This window comes from Lactuca virosa, chromosome 1 (assembly GCF_052849685.1).
Source record: "Lactuca virosa cultivar CGN04683 chromosome 1, Lactuca_virosa_CGN04683_v6, whole genome shotgun sequence".
NCBI classification, from domain to species: domain Eukaryota; kingdom Viridiplantae; phylum Streptophyta; class Magnoliopsida; order Asterales; family Asteraceae; genus Lactuca; species Lactuca virosa.
This window is the reverse complement of record NC_136426.1, coordinates 30,440,515-30,460,571: the sequence shown is the minus strand read 5'-3', so window position 1 is coordinate 30,460,571 and position 20,057 is coordinate 30,440,515. Positions and strand designations below refer to the sequence as shown.

Here is a 20,057-nt window from a genome sequence, read left to right as displayed (position 1 = left end):
AATATATAGAATATAACTCACTAGACCTATGGTCTAATGTTGTAGATATTTTTAATATTTTGCAGGTTCAGATGTTAGCCATTGTACGAGAGGAAATAGGAGCACAAGGACTTAGACTAGGATTAGTTTATCTATTGTATATTTAACGCCCGTGTTTCTAGGCTAGGCATTAATATTGACATAATAGTCTAGGTTAACCTTTGCAACTCATGTTGAAGAAATGAAAAAGAATTATGTGAATATTATGTGAATTTTGTGTTTTATGCTTAATTATTAGGATTTAATTAATTAAAAATAAAAATGAGCGTCGAAAATAAATATTAGATAAAGCCGATATCTATTAAGAAAGTTGTAGTGGTCGTGAAAAGGATTACGGATATATAAAGAATACCGAAATCCGAGTTATAACGAAGAAGTTATGACCTGTCGAAGAACGTCCAAATCTGACTTCGTATAAGGAAGTTATGATTTTTCTAAGTTTCAGCTTAGCAGTAGACAGTTAAAAACTCGAATTTTAGATCGAGTGATTTTTAGCTGACACAACCTAAACGAGAATCGAAGGTCTCGTCAATAGTAGTACAACGATAAAAAGACAGACAAAAACAGACGTCGGATGAAGAAGTTATGAATTTTTAACTGATTTCCTGTCCCGGTCTGTTAAAAATAATAATATTAAAATTAAACTCAAAATTAGCCGATGAAGTCTAAACGAAAGTTGTAGAGCGTAATTTTACCTACGCGTGCATATAAAGAACGTCAAAAATGAAGCCCGTATGCGAAAGTTATGGATTTTAGAAGTTTTTGCACAAAAACCGAGAAAAAAAATGCTAAAACCGAGAAATTTCGCATAGTCATGCTTCGGCCACGTCACCCTCGCTCATTACGCGCCATGTGTCCGAATTGCTGAGTCACCCGAGGCCAGCTGGCGAGGCGTGTCGCACTCCCTCGCATCCGAAGTGCTGGTCCAACCGCGGAGCGACGCGTGCCCTTCTTGACGTGTCCGAGCTTCGCAGGCGCGCCACATCCCACCCCTCGGACCCTAGACCTCGGTCCAATCAGAAGCAACCACATAGACCATCGCACGTGCGAGCCATCAGCCTTCCCTTCGCATCTGCTGACACCTGGTCGCTTCTCAACCCTCAGATCAGAAGCCTCGCCCCTATAAATAGAAGGGTGCGAGACCTCCCGGGTATATTTTGGAAAAGTGACATTTTTCACCCCTTAAACAATATTTCTTCCATTCCAACTTCCCCCAAAGCCCTAGTATTATACCAAACACCCGAAACACGTCCCGAAGTGCCCGAGAAGCCCGAGAAATTTATCTTTTCGGTTTTGAAGCCCAACCTTCGCAGAGCCCGGTTTCTCAATAAAACTCTCGGTTTTATTAGAAACGATCGTTTTAGGAAACGAAGTGCTGCCCGATTATCATTAAATCAAGTGAGTGTGTAGTCACATTCATCTTACACCTAGATATGAAGTATTTTCTATAAAATACGTGCTATGTGTAATTATATTAATTGTTTAATTGAGGTGACTGTTGAATATATGTTTTATACAAGTTTTAAACTGTATATGTATTTTATCTACAAATATGTTGGGTAAAACATGGGTAGACGAAATAGCTGACGTGTGTTAAAATGATGAGAGGCCTCAATGTTATTGTGATCCAATCATCTAGCGGAGTATGGATGACGACCACGGACTTTCCTAGACAGTCCAGTGGAACGCTGGCAGGCTCGCAACATGTAGGTGTTAATGAGCTTGGGTGTTCATTTGTTGTACTCCATCCCCCACATGGTTTCCTTATTTGACATAAATTGCTGGGAAACCCCCAAAGCAGTGTTGTCGCCCCGATGGAAATCCTTAGACTATGTCCCTTGTGATAGATGTTTTAGGGACGTAAAGTGAGGATAACGGGAATGAGTAATCGGGTTATTGTGGTTTGATGAAATTAATAAATTTATTTATAGTGGGTTGAAAACCCTATATGCTCACCAGGCTCCCAAGCCTGACCCACTCAACTTTTCATATTACAGGTAGTGGACCTCGAGCATAGTCGGATGATGATGAGAGATTTTTGGATTATAGGCCAGTAGTTGTAAATAACTGTTGTAAGGCTTATAATGTCTTGTCTATGCTTTTGATCTGTATCGGAACATGACATCCCGATGTTTTGATATAAAAGGAAAATATATACTTGTTTAAAGAAAGGTTTTGATAAATTTTTATCATGTTTTGTTTGGGGGACCAATTCCGCAACATCTTTTAAAAGGATTTCTCTGACTTTATTTTAAAAGCATAAATTAAATCGGTCTTTTCTGGCCGAGAAATTAGGGGATGTCACAGTATATTCCTTATTGCTTTAAATTATGTTTGTAATTTTATTGTAAACCTGTAATATTCGTTATTTAGGTATTTTACATTGTTGACCCTTGACATGATATTTTATTACAAAGTTGGTCCCTTTGTGCATTTATATGAACTGTGTGACTTTGATGCGTATGTTGGACGTACGTTTGGTACGTTGGGCGTATGTGGTCAATGGTCAAACCTTAATTTTTATGGGTTGAGCTCTATTTAAGCATATTTAGCTCCTTAAGACTCTTTCCCTCGTCAGCCTCCAAGCCCATTTCGTTCCCGGCAACCCTAATCTATATTTGTGAGCATTTTGGGCCTTAGAGTGTATTGTTGGTGTTCTTGAAGGGGAGAGAAGGAAGTGGATTCACCTTGGAAGCTCAAGACCATCTAGATCCATAAGTATGTTGCCCTCAAACGACCTTTGGAGGTATAAAGTTCAGACCTTGATGTTTATTTGCTTTGGATCTTGTTAGATCTCAAGTTTTGTGCTTTTGGACGTTTTAGAGTGTCTAGAGCTATAAAAGTGGGATATTGATTGTTCATATCCCTCCATGCACACTCTTTAGTGGTTTAGAACCTTGTGTTAAGTTAGGGTTTTGGTGTTGAGCACTTAATATCCATGCAAGATCATAAAGTTCAAAACTTTATGACTTATAACGCTATTTGGGGGCTATGTATGGCTTTAGACGAAAGGACTTAAGTTAATAAGCACTTAATAAGAAAGTTTCCTTCTGCCGAGTATGTTGGGCGTACTTCTGAGTACACTGCGCGTACTCCTGGGAGCCCCGGTTTGGATTAGTGAGTACGATGGGCATACTCAGTCTGAGTTGACTCGATTGACTTTTTGACCTTTGACCTAGACTAGGATTTTGACCTAGGGGTATTTTGGGTATTTTGAGTTGTAGACTAATATTTGGTCACTATTTGTTGTATAGGTGACATGTAGAGTCGGCAGTCCTGATTTGTGTTGAAGGCCAAGACACTCGCGTTAGTCCAGATAGACTGAAGGCCTGCGAGGTGGTCCAGTCAGGCCGAAGGCTCGGAGAGCGGTACAGATAGGTTGTAGGCCCTGCGCGGCGGTCCAGTCAAGTTAAATGCTTATTTATGCATGCTGTTATATGTTATGTTTATGTGTGGTACTTTAGGGGGAACTCATTAAACTTTGACTTACGGTTTAAGTTTTATGTTTTAGGTACTAAAGATGAACGTGGAAAAATAAAGACGTGATCGTGCACATCCTTCTGGTTTTATGTTATTGGAATATGGAGATACTCTTATTTGTGATTTTTGCCTTTGAAAACAATGTTTTGAAAACAATTATGGTTTTTAGTTGGGTTTTAAAAACAAAAATTTTACCCTGATTTTTGGGATGTTACAAAACCTGAATATTATATGGGGTGTAAAGTGTTTTGAAATTTTAGAATTCTGTGTTTATTTAGAAAACTCTGATAATCCCTAATTAACTAGATGAGAAAAAAATCGGGTCCTTACATTCATTCCCTTGTGGAGCCTTTTTATAACTTGCCTCAAAAAATGGTCATGTTTTTGGTCTTTGCCAACTTTCGGATCCTCGGAAACATCGACCCATGCATGGGCAACACCATCACTTTTATGGGTTCTCATGGTTTACATGCAACATTATTTTTTTCTTTTATAATGTTATTTTTTGATTTGGTTTTTTAAATGAATTCGAGATCAATCAGATTCGACTTGAGTTTCTCAAATGAATTCGGGTTGAGTTCGAGACACACAATTGAAGGGATTAAAATCGGTGTTTGATTGGGCTTGTGGTTGTGGTTGTGGGTATTATTATGATATTGTTGTTGATAATCCAATAGCATACCATCATATTGGTAAACATGAGCCAAATACTTTGGTTAATCAAAAGAAAGGGTTGAGTGTTTTCTTGTGGTTGGTTGAGTTGTCAGAAGAAGACATTTTTTGAATTCTTGAGAGATAAATTATAGAGATATTGAAGAAGTGTATCGAGGTGTGGTGAATTTGGGTGTTCAAGGTTTTTTCTAGGTATAAAAATTGAAATTAAAAAAATGGTAACAAATAGGGGTGACAAATCGGACAATCGTGTCGTGTTTTTGTCTGACACGACACTGTTTACGTAACACAAACATGATACGATGTCGTGTTTTTTTTAACTAACACAAAAACGAACCAATTAAAAAACGACAAACACGACACGACACGATGAATATAACATAAAATAATAATTAGTATATTTGATTAGTAATACTTAATCATACATAAAACGACAAACACGACAGACAAATGCTAAATTGTATCAATTTCGTGTTGAATTTTGAACACAAAATGACGTCGTGTTTTTTACACTTGAAATGAATATGAATTCAAATTTCAGTTCGTCATAATTTCGTGTCGTATATTTTTTTTTCGTGTCATGTCGTAAATTGTCACCCCTAGTAACAAACATTGAAGAAGAGAGAGAGACAGTAGAATCAAGAGAAAGAGACCGTGGCAAGATCTAACCGACCTCAACTCAAACCACGTGCCCAACAAGGTGTAGATCACAGATGACATGACATACCACACCCAAAACCGTGACCACACCCTTCAGTCTTACTACCAAACACCTTTTTAGATTTAGTTAATGATTTAAAAAAACATTTTTTAAACTCATTCCAAAAATCTTCTTTAACAGTCGACATAAAACAATTACCCATCAATCCAAAGAGCTTTTTGTCCAGCGGTATCAGAAGTTGCTATTCACTCCTTAGCACGCTTGGTACAGAGAAAGAGAATTACAATATATAATGGAAATGTAGATAAAGAGAATTAAGCTGAGAAAAAAAGAATTGATTACACTGTTTTGTACAATAGATAATTTACTAAAAAAATGTTTCTGAGAATTATTTCTCTTGTTTGGTCGCATTAAACAATAAAATGAAAATGAGTTTTTTTTACCTATGTTTATTTCTTTCCAAACAATATTTTTTTATATAATAATGTGATTGTGATATACATCTTAGTTTGTCAGATTATGTATTTTTTATGTTTATAAATTTTAATTTAACAATTACATTTTTATTTTTATAAATGACTAAGACGTCTTATACACATATCTTGTATTTAAAAACATAACTTTAATATATCAATCATCGAAACATATTAACATAACCAATTTTGAATCACTGTCGAAGATCATCACCTCATTCACAATTTAAATTTAGTCAATTTGACTTTGTATATTCAATTTTGACTTTTTGCTTCGATTCATAACGAACCATAACAATTTTGTTTTCAAGAATCACCAACTCATTTGTAATATAAATTTCAACCTCTTTGAATTAATTCACCACTTGGATTTAATATCACCGACTTGTCTGTCTTTTTATCAAAAGTAAAATCATATTAAAAAGAAAAATATCAATTATATTATTGACTTTGACTAAGAGGGTGTTTGACATTGCTTTTATAATAGCTTTTTAACTTTTAACTTTTTTAAAAAGTCAAAAAAGGCAAAAGTTGTTTGGATAATAAGAAGGTTCTTTTGAAATAACTTTTTGCAAAGAGGAAAAAAAAAAGTTTCAAAAAGTCACATTTTGTGACTTTTTGGGATTTTACATACAAAAATTAGACCAAAAGTCATTTTATTAATCCAAACACATTTTAAATATCATCTTTTGCATGATGTCCTTCTATAAAAAGTCTTACCAAAAGAATTTTTGATGTTCAAAAGCAATCCCAAACACCCCCTAAGGCTTCACAAATCCTAAATCAATGATCTCTTTTAATTCTTGATCACAAGAACCACTTCATTAAGAATCACTCTTCATCAAAACATCAGGCCCTGAATTCAAAACATATGAAATCCTAATTTTGGCTTTTTTTCTTTGACCGATTAATCTTGACATTGCTTCGATATCCTTTGGAATACGAAAGCTTCCAAAAATTCATTCCAATATCAATACGAAAGCTTCCAAAAATTCAATTAATCGCTTCAACAAACACCAACTAATCAACATCCAGTAATTTTTAAATCAAACACAAACCAACAAGTAATCAGAAATCAAAAACCAGTATACATAAATCAACCAAGAATTAGAAATCGATCAAAAAAATAGAAATCAAGTCATACCTTAACAGATAGAAAAGATGTTTTGAAATCACAAAAGTCGTATATGAAATCCATAAGAGCTTGTGAAATTGAAACTAAAGTAGTCGATGTCTGTTGAAGCTGTGAAATCTAGAAGCAGTTGTGAAGATATTGATTGACGAAGAAAATCATAGACAAAAAATCAGGAGCACACCCAGTTTCGAACCGAAGACATAAAGATGTAAATCCAATTTTCCTTTTTTTTTTCACGATGGGCTCAATATTTATTTTTCTCTCCCCATTTCTTCCTAGAAAAAGATAAATGAAATGGTAGAAATGGAATTATATTATTTATCTTTCTCATCTTTTTTACTACATATGTTGTAGGGTATCGTTACGTTTGAAGAAGCTACCACCTCAGTTCACAAACCATTTCAGAACACCATTACAACCCAAGGGGGTGGTGTTCACGCGTAGAAAGAGGGAGATACAGAGAAGAAGAAGGGAGATACAGAGGAGGGGGGAGAGAGCCTCCGTGAAGATCCGTGAAGCCACCCACTCCACAAGACAACTACGAAAGAACGGGACGGTGTTCCCGCGTAAATTGACCTTCAACGTCGGATTCCACACGTGGAATCACCTTCATACCCAACGACCTTACCAAACAAGATAAATGGAAAGTATTTAATTTCTCTTCCCTTAATTCTCTGTATCAAACATGACTTTAACACCCCGTTCCCGAGTTCAACTTAACGAGAGAAAGGAAAAGAAATGAGTGGAAATGAGAAGAAAATAAAAGAAATTGGTGTTCCCGAGTTTTATTAAAGGAGGGAAGTGGAAGGAAATGAGAGAATCAATTTCTCTCCTAACTTTCCTTCCGATTTGGGAGGATTTGGAAAGAAAGAACAAAATGATTCATTTTCCTTCCACTTCTCTCCAACTCGGGAACACGAAAAAAAATTTGTTTTCCTTTCATTTATCTTCTTTTTTCTCATTACTTTCTTTTCTCTTCTCTTCTTTTCTTTTGTTAAATTCGGGAACGAGGCGTAAGGTTGAGAGTTCAAGTCTCGTATGAAGCATAGGTAAAATCTTTAGTACTTTAAGATTAGATTAGATCCCATGTTAAAAATAAAATAAAATAAATCCAAATATATAGTCATTTTTTTAAGGAACCATAAACTAATCAACTATGTCTTTAACCTATGTGAGACCGTGTCTTTAATGTCCTTAACCTATGTGAGACTTGGAACCCTTTGGTAAGTACATAGCCAACTATTGTCGTATGTTTTGTTATATCGTTAATGGCAATGAATCTTAGCAAGAACAAAGGCTATGGATGGGCGGTTTCAGCTGGACTTAATGCCGCTTTTGCTGCCATTTCTGCCAAGTTCATTGGCCCACAGGTAGTTATACCCCCCTTCTCATTTGTATATCGCTTTCTGTTTTACTGTCCTAAAAACCTCATCACATACTTGATCCGAACCCTAAAACCTCTTAACTCGTCACCGTCGATCAATCAGAATTCGAGTTAATCAATTTTTACATAGATTATTTCATTGTTGACGGTGTTCTGATTTGTATTCATGTTTAATTTATCCGATTGTTCATTTCACTATTTTCCATAGAGACATTCAAAAAATAAAAGTTTGCTATTTAAATCCTAGTTAATTCATAAGTATACTTTGAAGAACAGAGCAGTAGTTTGTCGATTTGCTCGTGTCTTGTAAATCTCGATTACTTGCAATTTTGTTTCCATCGTCATTGATGAATCCATTAAAGCATCCAATCTGATTAAAGAATCTAAGCATGATTATGTGCTACTTTGATACTTCTTGCACAGTTAATAGAAAAGTTTTATTCTTCAACAGCTTTTTAGGTATGCCATGGTTATATTTTTCAATGTAGTGATGTGGGGATGCTATGTGAATAGCTTGAAAGCTCTCTCATCTCTTCAAGCAACTGTCACCAACTTTGCAACCAACTTTCTTTCTTCTGGTTTAGCTGGATTTTTCCTCTTTCAGGAACCTCTATCACTCAAGGTACATCTATTATCTAACCACATTAGGTGAATTTTAGCTATTGAAGATTGTAAACTTTCCTTACAGGTTATTATCATTATAGACAATCTGTTTGTATTGATTTGGTTCCACGAGTCTTTTTTAGTAAGGGTGTTGTAGATAATAGTTGATAAATAGCAAGATTTTTATTTACTTCCACTATGTGTCAAATTAGCTTTTTGCATATTTGCATATTTCTTTCCAAATTGAGAATTGAGAATGTATTTCTTGTAATATTCTATTGGTGTTATATTTTGGTAAGAGCGTGCATGAGATTGTAAATTATCATCATATCATGTAAGTGTTTGATATTTCATTGCCAATCTCATTAGTTCCATGTCTGATACAGTGGTTTGCAGGTGCCCTTCTCATTGTAGTTGGTGTATTTGTACTCAGTAGGTCGAGTATAGAAGAGAAAAAGAGCAAAGACTAAAGCTTTATTGGCTTTTTTTCTTGTATAAGAGCCATTTTTTTTTTGTTAATTTTCAGAATCATGATTTCAGTTTCTGTAGATTTGTTCATTCTTAGAACTGATTTGAGCAGACTTTTGTGTTTGAATTTTAAAACAGGGCAAAATACAATTGAAGCATATGATAGTTCTGCTATGTTCTCATACAATTGAAGTAGATTAGAAGAAGTAGAATGTTCTCCTTCAGTTGAATGCTTAAAACCGAATGATTACATGAATTCTGCCATTTGAGAATTAAGAGTGAAAGTCACTTTACAAAAGAATTAGCTAACTGCTCCAACAAACTATACAAACCCCTTGGCACCGACTCAACTGGGAAATGACAAAACTACCCCTAGTTGGACCCTTTATTACAGACGCACAAGACCCACCACAAACATATACCAACTAGCACCAGTTGATTAAAAAGTCAAGAACTAATGTAATGTTTGGTCCTTACTCCTTCCTGTAGAGCTTAAGCTTTTCCTCAAGTTGTATATCAACATAAATCGTTTCATCAAATCCTGTGGATTTTACTAAGATGAATAACAAAAATGAGTTTTGCTAAATCTGAGTTAAATCTCCAAGTTCGTTTTGTTCATTGAGCCATCATCTTCATCATCACTAACACCCGCTTGTCAGGATATCAAAGGAGAGAGAGAGAGAGAGTCCCATCATTTTTATTTAATAAAACTTTAAGTTAAATATAAACAAATACTACATACAAATTACATAAAAATTACAAGGAGGACAAGTTAGTAATTCTAGTTTGGAGAAAGACAAAAAGAATACATGTCCATGAACCACAACTATATTTTTCTTTGAACTTTTTTAAATTGTGACAAATAAAAAAAATAGTTTATTAAACTTATTATTAAAAAAACTATTAAGTAGTTTTTAAAATTATTCATAATATACCATTAATTAATTATAGAATACTCAATTATCCTAAATATCTTTTATGTAACTTTATATCTACCAGCTAGCTAATTGTATCAAACGTAATATTTTTCAGCTATCAATTAGCTTGTTCATCTAACTAATAACTTTTCAACTAAAACCTGGATTTTAAGCTAATAGGTTAAACATAACCCAAAATTCGGAATACTTAACAATTGACATAAAACAATACTATCAGTCAAAGTACATAGCCAAAATGTTGTGTATGTTTTGTTATGTGGTTAAGCTGTAATGGCAATAAATGTTAGCAATAACAAGGGCTATAGATGGGCAGTTTCAGTTGTGCTTAATGTCACATTTGCTGCCATTTTTGTAGGGGTGCTAAATTGGTTTGTCATGTCGTGTTTTTGTCCGACTCGACACGACACACCAATGTTTTATGCAACACGAACAAAACATGATTTCATGTTTATTTTTATTAACATGAAAACAAGTCGATTAAAACACATCACGTCACGACAAATATATCACAATACAATTATTGGTTTTTTAATTCATATTTAATCACATATAACATGACAAACACATGCTAAAATGTGTCAATTTCATGTCAAATTTTGAACACAATATGATGCCGCATCTTTTACACTTGACACAAACACAAATTGGAATTCGATTTCGTACCAAGTTCGTTTCAAGTCGTGTATTTTTATCGTATTGTGTCTAAGATTGACACCCCTACATTTCTGCCAAGTTACAACGTTTGTGAATTTTTCCTACAACAAGTAGGTGATAGTGAAGATCGGCCAAGTAGCTATATAAACCTTCATGATGGTCTTTAGCCCCAATATCAGCTAACATGGAGAACATCCTTCCACTCATACGAGTAACTACTCGTCCAACAAGACCATGTTTGCAAGAATCACATTCCACCCGCTATGCAGTCTAACCATGACTTCCACGATAGTTGAACAAAAATCACCTTCCAATTTTTAACGAGTCGAGTTTCTGCTTTGAGATATTTCTTCACATTAGTAGAGGCATGTAACACCCTGTTCAGGATCATTCGGTGATTCGAGGTCGTGACCTGAAGATCAGTTATCATAAGGATTTAGGCCTCGGGGAAAAGAGAGATTTAGACCCCTTTGGATATGGGTAATGGAAACTTTATCGATCTAAAGATCATTTTGATTCAGATCTGAAGGTTGGAGACTTGTACTGAATGGATTAAGTCGAAAAAGATGAACTTTTGGGTCCCTTTGAGACTTAAAGACTAGATCTTGTTTGTTGGGACCATTCTAATGGGTAAAGTTGGAAACTTTATCCATTATAAAGCTATTATGAACCATAAAAATGTGATCTTGACCCTTCTATCCCTTCCATGCAAGAGTTGTGATGTCATATTGGGTTAGGAACTCAGGGTTTTGGACATTAAGCACTTTATAGCCGTGCAAAGTCATAAAGTTGGAAACTTTATGACTTAGGACATCATTTTGGGTTTGGATCTGAGCTTTGGATGTAAGAACTTAATGGAATAAACTCTTAATGGAGTTTTGGGACTGGGCTGCATACGCTGGGCGTACCTGGTGGTACGCGGTCAGCGCCCCACTTTTGGTCAACATCAGAGTACGCTGGGCGTACTCCGCTGGGAAGAAATATTAACTTTTGGACCTTGACCGTTGACTTTGACTTTGACCAGGGTTGACCAAGTTTGACCTAAGGGCATTTTGGGTAATTTGATTTATAGTTTGAGATTTGGGTTCCTGTTAATTGTATAGGTGACTAGTAGAGATAACTTTTAGAGCAGTGATCGGTGCAACTATTCTTTCAGACTGTGAGGTGAGTCTTCTCGCTGTATCCATGAGTCGAAGGCACCAATGCCAACCTATTACTTGTTATGTGGCATGCTAGTTGTCTTTGTGATGCTTGCACGAAAGACCAGGATCTGACCCCTTGCAATTGTATGGAAGACAAAGATCTGACCCCTGACAATTGTATGAAAGACCAGAATCTGACCCTTGACACTTATATGTAAGACCAAGATTTGGTCCTCGACATTGCAAGGAAAGACCACGGGGTAGCCCATGACATTTGTATGTTTTGGAATGTGGTATTTTGGGGAACTTACTAAGCTTTGTGCTTACGGTTTCATATTTATGGTTTCAGGTACTTTCAGTTCGAAAAGGAGGGGCCCAACGTGACTGCACAACATCCCCCTAGTGTTTTCCGCATTGACAATTAATGATGTTACTCTGATATTTAAATGATATATTCACTTTGATCAGTTTTAGAACAACTCGTTTGTATGATTTATTTTTTTTAAATGAAAAAAAAAATACATTAGATTTTCGGGACGTTACAAGACATAGAGATGGCTTTTCGTCTATATATATATATATTTTTCCATCTTATACATTCATCTTTATGTAAGTTAAATATTGAATCAAGTTATTTTTTATAAAAGAGTGACACAATATCTTTATATATAAAAATTTATGACTTGATGATTCAATCTTCCATATGATATGTTTTAGACAAAATACATGGGAGAAGCAACACAGACTGCAAAACAATTGATTATTTCGTTTGTAACACATAAATTTCGTAATAAAGACGAAAGACGTTTTTACCAACCCTAAAACTATCTTTCACCAAAAACGCATGTTTGCATGATATTGTTCCTTGCATCAAACTTATTGTTTATGTGTAGATACCCATGTAAGCTCATGTTTCAAGCATCAATCTTGATAAACTGTTATTAGAATTTGTGTTAACAATTTCGTAACATAAAATAGAGATAGGGTAATAGGACGCGATACTTGAAAGTTGACATGCCCATCCCAATCATATTATTGTTTATCACATATTATACTCTTTACCATTTATAATGAGGACATTATGATTCAATTTCTTATAGATCATCTAAATCTTACTTTAGAGGATTCTAATAGGATTGAATACCATCCATACAATGTAATTTACCATGTATACACATTACATATATTCAATATATGTTTTTAATGCTCCAAATATGACTATTACTTTTTTTAAGAAAAATTAAAATTATTTACGAGAAAAACGAAAAAAAAAATTAGAGGATAATGATACCTATGAAATTGTTGAGTTACCGTTTCAGAATGTGTATATTTTTATGATGTTATGAATATAATTTGCTCTACACACCAGATAGGCAACCATACAATTTAACCACATGAATTGAAATGTAACAGGAAACATTGTTCAACAAACAATAATTATAAAAATTTGTTAGTTATTTGCCATAAATGATGTGCTCTTGATGAAAACCAAACGAGCAATCGTTAAAGTTGATTAATTAGTTGATTAGAATCAAATTCCAAAATCAAGGTAAAGGAAACAAAAAGATATGCAAATAAGCCCCCCACTTGGCTAGACTTTTAGTTATACATTTTTTTTAGCATGACAACAATTATATTAGGTTGGAGGGAGTGGTGACACATTTGTCATGATCCATGTAGGCGTCACATCAGATTTGTCACACTCCTTCAAATTTTAGCCATTTACATGACATAGGTTGCCACAGTTGCTATTGTATTTTTTTAAAATTAATTAATTTAAAAAAATAAACATTTCAAACATACTATTTTTTTTAAACTAAAATTTCATTAACTTCAAAGAAAATCACACGCTTACACTTAAAAAATAAAACATATTTGAAATTAAAATAATACACAATTAAACTTAAAAAACATAACACACTTGAAATTAAACTAATACACACTTAAACTTAAAAAAATAACACACTAGAAAAAAAATTTAAATTAAAAGACAACGAGTTTAAATTTGAGCAAATTTTGGGGACTGCCTCACAATTTGTCAAAACTCAACGAGCCGGAAATCTTTGTTAGTTTCAACACGGTAATCCTCAAGAGCGTTCTCTAGCAAACTATTTTCATTTTCACTATTTCTAGCTTCATGCATCACCCTACGAAACACAATGTTAAACTGAGTTGTAAGTGCGTTTGCGTGCATCCATTAGAAGTAGATTTCTTCTTTACCTTGAGGGACTAGGGCTTTACGATTGTATTTTTCGGTGACTCTCCTCCAAAAGGCTGTCGTAGGGAAGTTAACGTGGATTGAGTATTCTGTAACATAAACCCATGAACGAACTAACAACATTTCTTCTTCAGGGGACCAAAAACGAACCGCACGAGCCATTAGGAATGAGTTTTTGAAGAAGATGAAAAATAAAAAAGTTAGGAGAATTGAATTAAGAAGATTTGAATGAATAAGGATGATGATATTTATAGTTGAAGATTGAGAGTTTAAAATTTGAAATTTTGAAAAAAAAACGGTTATATTTTTGAAATTGTGTATTTTTTTTTTTTGAAAAGATGGTATTTTTTTTGAAAAAAGAGTTTGAGTAAATGGTAAAAAAAGAAGGAAAAATGTTATTTGCAAATTTCTCTCTCATCCGTGCAACCCCACCGAATTGCCGAGCCGAGCTCGACATGCCTCGGCCTCGGCCCGGTGTTCGCCGAGCCCACTTCCATCAGCCTTAAACGGCTAGTAGAGAGCTAACAAAAGTACAAGAAAAACAAAATAGAAGTAAAGACATCAAGTAGAAATAACATCATACAAACTATAACAAAGCACAACATATTAGAAGAATGTAGAAATAACATCATACAAACTATAACAAGATACACCATATTAGATTGTAGAAATAACATCATAGATTAGTCATACATGCATTCTTAAAATAAATAAAAAAGAATGTAGAAACAAAAAAATTTCGTACAACTAAAATTTGATAAAAATTGATTCGTAATACCTACAAATATAGAAAAAATATCCAAAATAAAAAATAGTGTAACTTGATTTGAAATCATCAAATGGATACAAAAAGAAAGAACCTATCTCAAAAGAGGGAAAGCAGTGGGCCACCAGGACCCGAATGCGCACAAGAAAGAACCTGCGGAACCCTTAAACCCTAATTTAAAACAAGGGGGGAAATCTTGCTGACAACGACTCTAAAAGAAAGAGAAAAAAAAAAGTTAAAGAAAATGAAATGACATTGGAAACAGTAACAAATCTGTGGAATTGGGATTGAAAGTTGAAGCCCCAATTTGCCCAATCCTTTCTCACGCTCTCTCTCTTTTTCTATATTTGTTTTAAGATTTATTACCCTTATTAATAGCAATCACACAGACCCCATTTGCTTCGAGAATAAAATCCCCTTTTCAACAAGTAGGGTTTCAGCAAATACGATCTTGCTTTCGGCCGGAAAAGATCCTATTTTTTGTATCATTGCGAGTGTTCAGGGGTTTAATAGCTTGATCAATTGTTTGACCGGAGATGTCAACGACGGCGGCAGGGACGGAGACGGAGAAGAAAGAAGAGGAGGTGAAGGGAGGAGAGTTGTTGTTCTGTGGTACGACAGCTTGGGACACCATTGGTCGAAAGAAGGGTTGCGAAGGTAACTTAGTTTCTCCAACACGGCTGCGTCCTCTTGTCGGCGTTGACATTCGCTATGTTGCATCTGGTTGTGGTAAGTCTTGCTGAGTGTACTTCTTTGTGCTTTCACTTCTGAATTTTTGTCATTTTTGGAGTTAAATTATCTTTTCGGAATAATTCTGTAGCATCTTGTCATTGTGTGGCTCTGGATGTGGATGGACGTTGCTATACCTGGGGAAGAAATGATGTACGTTGATAACATTTCTTGTTTAAGCTATGTAAAGTTTATCTTTTTAAGACGAAAATTTCAAGTACTAAACCACATTATTAATGGCCACAACCATACAAGTTTTGTATTCCAAAATCTATGTGATTCCAACAGAGACTTATTGCACAAATTGTCGTGGTTTGATATCTGATACTGGAGAATCCTGTGTTTCTGCAGAAGGGGCAGCTTGGACATGGGGATCAAATTCAAAGAGATAGGCCAACAGTTGTCTCTGCACTGGCTTCGTAAGTTCTTTTACTTCTTTCTGTGTAACTGGTGGCACACATAGGGAAGTAGAAGACTTTAATGGAAAATTTTCTTTAAACAACAAAATAAACTATATTTAATAACATACACGACTTCTTATGTGATTTCAAATACCCATCACTCAGATGGTTGCATCATAAAATATAGAATAGGTCATAGACTTTCCTTATTTATTCAATCAAGTGTGTCAAATACAAATACAAACACAAACGACTCTAGATCTTTTAAATCTAGACTTACGATACCAACCGTTGTTGAATCTAAGTATATAAATGGAATGAACTAATAAATGAGGGCAAATTTGTAAAAAGTTAGGATTCCCGTAAACCCTCCTTTTTCTATCTCTCTCTGTTACGTCTTTCTTCTTGTATTAAGTTAGAAAGGAAAAACTTAATGTTCCCACTCAATTCAAAAAGAAACAATACCTTATTCCTATTACTTGAATGCTCGATGAATCTATAATCCATGTATAAGAAATAGTTCTTGATGCCAGTTCTACATGATTAGAAATGTTATTTTGTTGAAATTTGATAAATCCTAATGGGATCATAAAACTACATTCTTGTGATTAACACACATACATTTTGGTTTCAGTTACAAAATTGTGAAAGCAGCGAGTGGGAGATCCCATACAGTTGTAGTGACTGAAGATGGCATCTCTTTGGCTTTTGGTTGGAATAAACATGGGCAACTCGGTTCAGGTTCAGCCAAAAATGGTAAGTCACTTGTTGTTCTTCTACCACCTTTTATCCATTTAATCTACTAGATTTGTTAGCAAATGCAATATGTCATATAACACCAAAGCCCAAAGTTATATTCAACATAAAACCATGGCGAGATTTACTGGTAGCTAACAACTTAAGACATATAAGGTGTGATCAAACTTGTCATTTTCCAAGTGTGTGTGCATCTAAAGCTATAAAATTGTTTATTTTTATTGTCTCCAGGAAGTAGATTCTTTTTGTGATGCTAATAAGTTCTTTTGCTTCTTTCTCTTATGTAGAAATTGAGTTGTACCCTGTACGTTGTCTGGTTTCTGAAGTAAAAACTGTTGCATGTGGAGCTGATTTCACTGTTTGGTTGACTTCTGTTGAAGGCGCTACAATACTGTATGGTTAATGCATTTGTTTGATATTAGTTTGTTATGTTAAATTAGGTCAAATATTTGCTAAATCTACATTGTCTCTTGTTTTTTCAGAACTGCTGGACTTCCACAGTATGGTCAACTTGGACATGGAACTGACAATGAGGTATATAAGCAAGATCCTTTTGGATATTATTCCACTCGAGTTTAAAAAAAAATCACTTTTGAGTTTTTGCAAAAATGGTGCCTTTATAGTTATGTGTTGACCCATAACATCTAATATTAAATTACCTTTTTTGGATTCCCTAAAATTAATAATGGTCATATTTGACTTGATTTTGTTCTTATTTGCAGTACAATACTAAAGATAGCTCTGTGAGGCTTGCTTATGAGGCTCAACCTCGCCCCAAAGCAATCTCTGCTTTTGCTGGTGAAACTATAGTTAAAGTTGCTTGTGGATCAAACCATACAGGTTAGTTTATAAATTTTATGTATCTTTATATAAACAAACACATTTTGGTGTCTTAGGTTTTAAAATATTTATTACAATTAATATATTCCTAATTTGGTTGTGTTGCGTGTTCAGTTGCTGTGGACTCAAATGGCCACGTGTACACGTAAGTTATCCATCACTATCTTTGTTAAATACTTATAAAAGAGTTTCATCATTGTTTTGTTAAGTCTCTTCTTTTACTAAAACTTTCTATACAAACATTGTAGGTGGGGCTTTGGAGGATATGGAAGGTCAGTAGTTCTTACATTTGTTGAATCACCCATATATAGCTTACCAGATTTAGTCATTTCCTTGTTTATTTATGTATTGTTCTTGATGCATGGTTGTTATATTTATAGGCTTGGACATAAAGAACAAAAGGATGAGTGGAGTCCTAGGCGTCTTGACTTTTTCACAAAGAACAATGTTGTACCTTCTAATGCAGTAGTTTCTGCTGGATCTGTCAACTGTGCTGTTACAGCTGGCATGTCTTTCTTTTCTTTTGAATAAATTTTAATTGTTTTGTTGCTAAAACATAATAACTTATCCTTTTCATCATCGGAAATATTTGTGTTCAGGTGGAGGGCAGATGTACATGTGGGGTAAGATTAAGAACACTGGTGATGACTGGATGTACCCTAAACCTCTCATGGATCTCAGGTTTCCCTACTTGGCATGAAAATTTGATCAGTAATATATATACATTTATAGTAAGATTTGAGACTGAGTTTTGTTTTTGGGTGTGTTTGTTTGTGCAGTGGTTGGAACATAGATTGCATGGATTCAGGCAGTATGCATCATTTTGTTGGTGCTGATAACACATGCATAAGCTGGGGCCATGCTCAGTCTGGTGAACTTGGATATGGGCCTAACCAGCAGAAGTATGTCATTCTTACTCACTTACTAATCTTCTGCTTTTTATTTTTTTACTAATGGTTGCATTGTTATGAGTTGCAGATCTTCTTCAATCCCTAAAAAGGTAGAGTCCATTGAAGGCATTCATGTTATCAGGTTGGTTTTTGATTTTTGTGTGTGTGTGCCTAATTAATGTTTTATTATGTTCCTAAACTTTTCTTAATGTTGTGTTGTGGTCTAGTGTTGCATGTGGTTTTGCGCATTCCTTGGTTGTGGTGGATAGAACCAATGCTGCTGATAAACTTGACCAGGTAACCAACGGAAATTGCAGACACTTGCTCTGCCCTTGTGTTTCACTGTGTTTGACATGCATTGGACTGAGACTCATGTCAACAGGACAAAAATTGTAATTTTTTTTTTGAGCGGGACAAAAAAATTACAATTTTTGTCCATTTGACAATGCATGTCAAGCACAATATCGATGTCTTGTGCATGGATGTTGATGTTTCTTTATTGGTATTATTATTTTAGTGAAGGAATATCAATGAGGTGTTGAGTTGTTCTCATTTGTTATATACAGCTTGAAATTTATGATGGCAAAGCTGCGGGTGAAGGTGTTGAAGAAGCTGCAGCTGCTCCGGCACCAGCCAAGCAAAATAACAAAAAAGGTGGAGGTGGAGGTGGTGCAAAAAGGAAGAAATCAAAAGAATTATCGGACTCAGAAGACTCAAAACAGGAAAGCTTTGATGGAGATGATGATTATAGTGATGAAGAGTCTAACGGTTTTGCTAAAAAGAGTAAAAGGGGCGGGAAGTCTTCCGCCAGAGGCCGTGGGCGGGGCCGCTCGTCTGCAGCTGCAAAGGAAGGAGGTGCATCCGGGGCTAAAAGAGGAAGAGGAAGACCAAAGAAGGCATAAATGAGATGACCTAGTTTTGGCATGTTTGTGCTTTGTACTTTCATTGTTTCACTAACTTTGTATTCTGATCCATTGAGTATTCGGAACAAATGAGAATTTATGTTTTTTTAATTGTGAATTTATGTAATCTTAATTTGGATGTTTTCCTTGAATTTATTATTTCTTCAATGTTGAATTGTGGGGCCTTTAGGCCTCTTTGTTATGTAAGACAAGATAGAACAGAATACCACAGGTCTTGGTCTTATGTGTGTACAATGGGCTCAGACAAACACTCATGAAACAAAAACTATTTATCATCTTTGTAAAAGATGTGAATGTTATTTATCTACAATACATTGAATTCATTATAGTTTAATGAAATGAGACATCATCATTCTATTCTTTATACTGTACTACATATTTTTTTTTTATAATGCATTAAACTCTGTAAAATTTAATGAAACATATTTAAAAATTTTTAATTTAAACATATTAAAGGGATAATGACTTTAAAAGGTAACGTAGTTTAGGCTATGTTCATGTTTAGTCATTGAAGTTATTTTTTGTAAAACATATTACCATTAACCTTATTTATACTGTTCACATTACATTCTTATGACTGGTTAGTGTAGGTTTTAGCCGGTTATAAGGATGTAATGTGAACAGTTCAAACAAGTTTAACGGTAATATAATGACAAAAAAAGGGACCAAATATGAACAAAACCTAAAAAATGGTACCTTTGTAAGTCATTAACCATTTCTACAATAGTTTATTCACATCGCTAGAGAAATGGTTTGATCTTTTTAGGGTCGATCGTGTTGTTTGATGAGTCTGCATGGTATTAAGTAGATGGGCAGATAAAAGCTGACTAAGCTAATAGTGCTTAGTTGGAACCGAAATAGATAGTCTAATCGGTCAAGTTATCG

General features: G+C 34.7%; 2 protein-coding genes across 2 annotated transcripts; both read left to right on the top strand.

The window, feature by feature from the left end:
• Positions 1–7,657: 7,657 nt before the first annotated feature.
• Positions 7,658–9,089, top strand: LOC145104253 (cell growth defect protein). The gene is made up of 3 exons (XM_079041523.1): positions 7,658–7,830; positions 8,296–8,466; positions 8,834–9,089. Exons 1-3 carry the CDS (start codon positions 7,729–7,731, stop codon positions 8,915–8,917), a joined length of 357 nt encoding a protein of 118 aa, XP_078897649.1. The 5' UTR covers positions 7,658–7,728; the 3' UTR covers positions 8,918–9,089.
• Positions 9,090–14,818: 5,729 nt separating this feature from the next.
• On the top strand, positions 14,819–19,326 carry LOC145162364 (uncharacterized). The gene is made up of 15 exons (XM_079081553.1): positions 14,819–15,362; positions 15,454–15,515; positions 15,714–15,781; positions 16,398–16,519; positions 16,807–16,912; positions 17,002–17,053; positions 17,242–17,359; positions 17,474–17,504; positions 17,608–17,631; positions 17,740–17,864; positions 17,959–18,040; positions 18,139–18,261; positions 18,338–18,391; positions 18,477–18,546; positions 18,816–19,326. Exons 1-15 carry the CDS (start codon positions 15,170–15,172, stop codon positions 19,149–19,151), a joined length of 1,566 nt encoding a protein of 521 aa, XP_078937679.1. The 5' UTR covers positions 14,819–15,169; the 3' UTR covers positions 19,152–19,326.
• Positions 19,327–20,057: the final 731 nt, after the last annotated feature.

Bases quoted from the DNA above. Each gene is read 5' to 3' on its own strand.
- LOC145104253 (XM_079041523.1), top strand. From the start codon at position 7,729: ATGGCAATGAATCTTAGCAAGAACAAAGGCTATGGATGGGCGGTTTCA. The intron at 7,831-8,295 runs GTAGTTATACCC...ATTCTTCAACAG, and splicing joins CCAAGTTCATTGGCCCACAG to CTTTTTAGGTATGCCATGGT. The intron at 8,467-8,833 runs GTACATCTATTA...TGTCTGATACAG, and splicing joins AGGAACCTCTATCACTCAAG to TGGTTTGCAGGTGCCCTTCT.
- LOC145162364 (XM_079081553.1), top strand. From the start codon at position 15,170: ATGTCAACGACGGCGGCAGGGACGGAGACGGAGAAGAAAGAAGAGGAG. The intron at 18,392-18,476 runs GTTGGTTTTTGA...GTTGTGGTCTAG, and splicing joins GAAGGCATTCATGTTATCAG to TGTTGCATGTGGTTTTGCGC. The intron at 18,547-18,815 runs GTAACCAACGGA...TGTTATATACAG, and splicing joins CTGCTGATAAACTTGACCAG to CTTGAAATTTATGATGGCAA.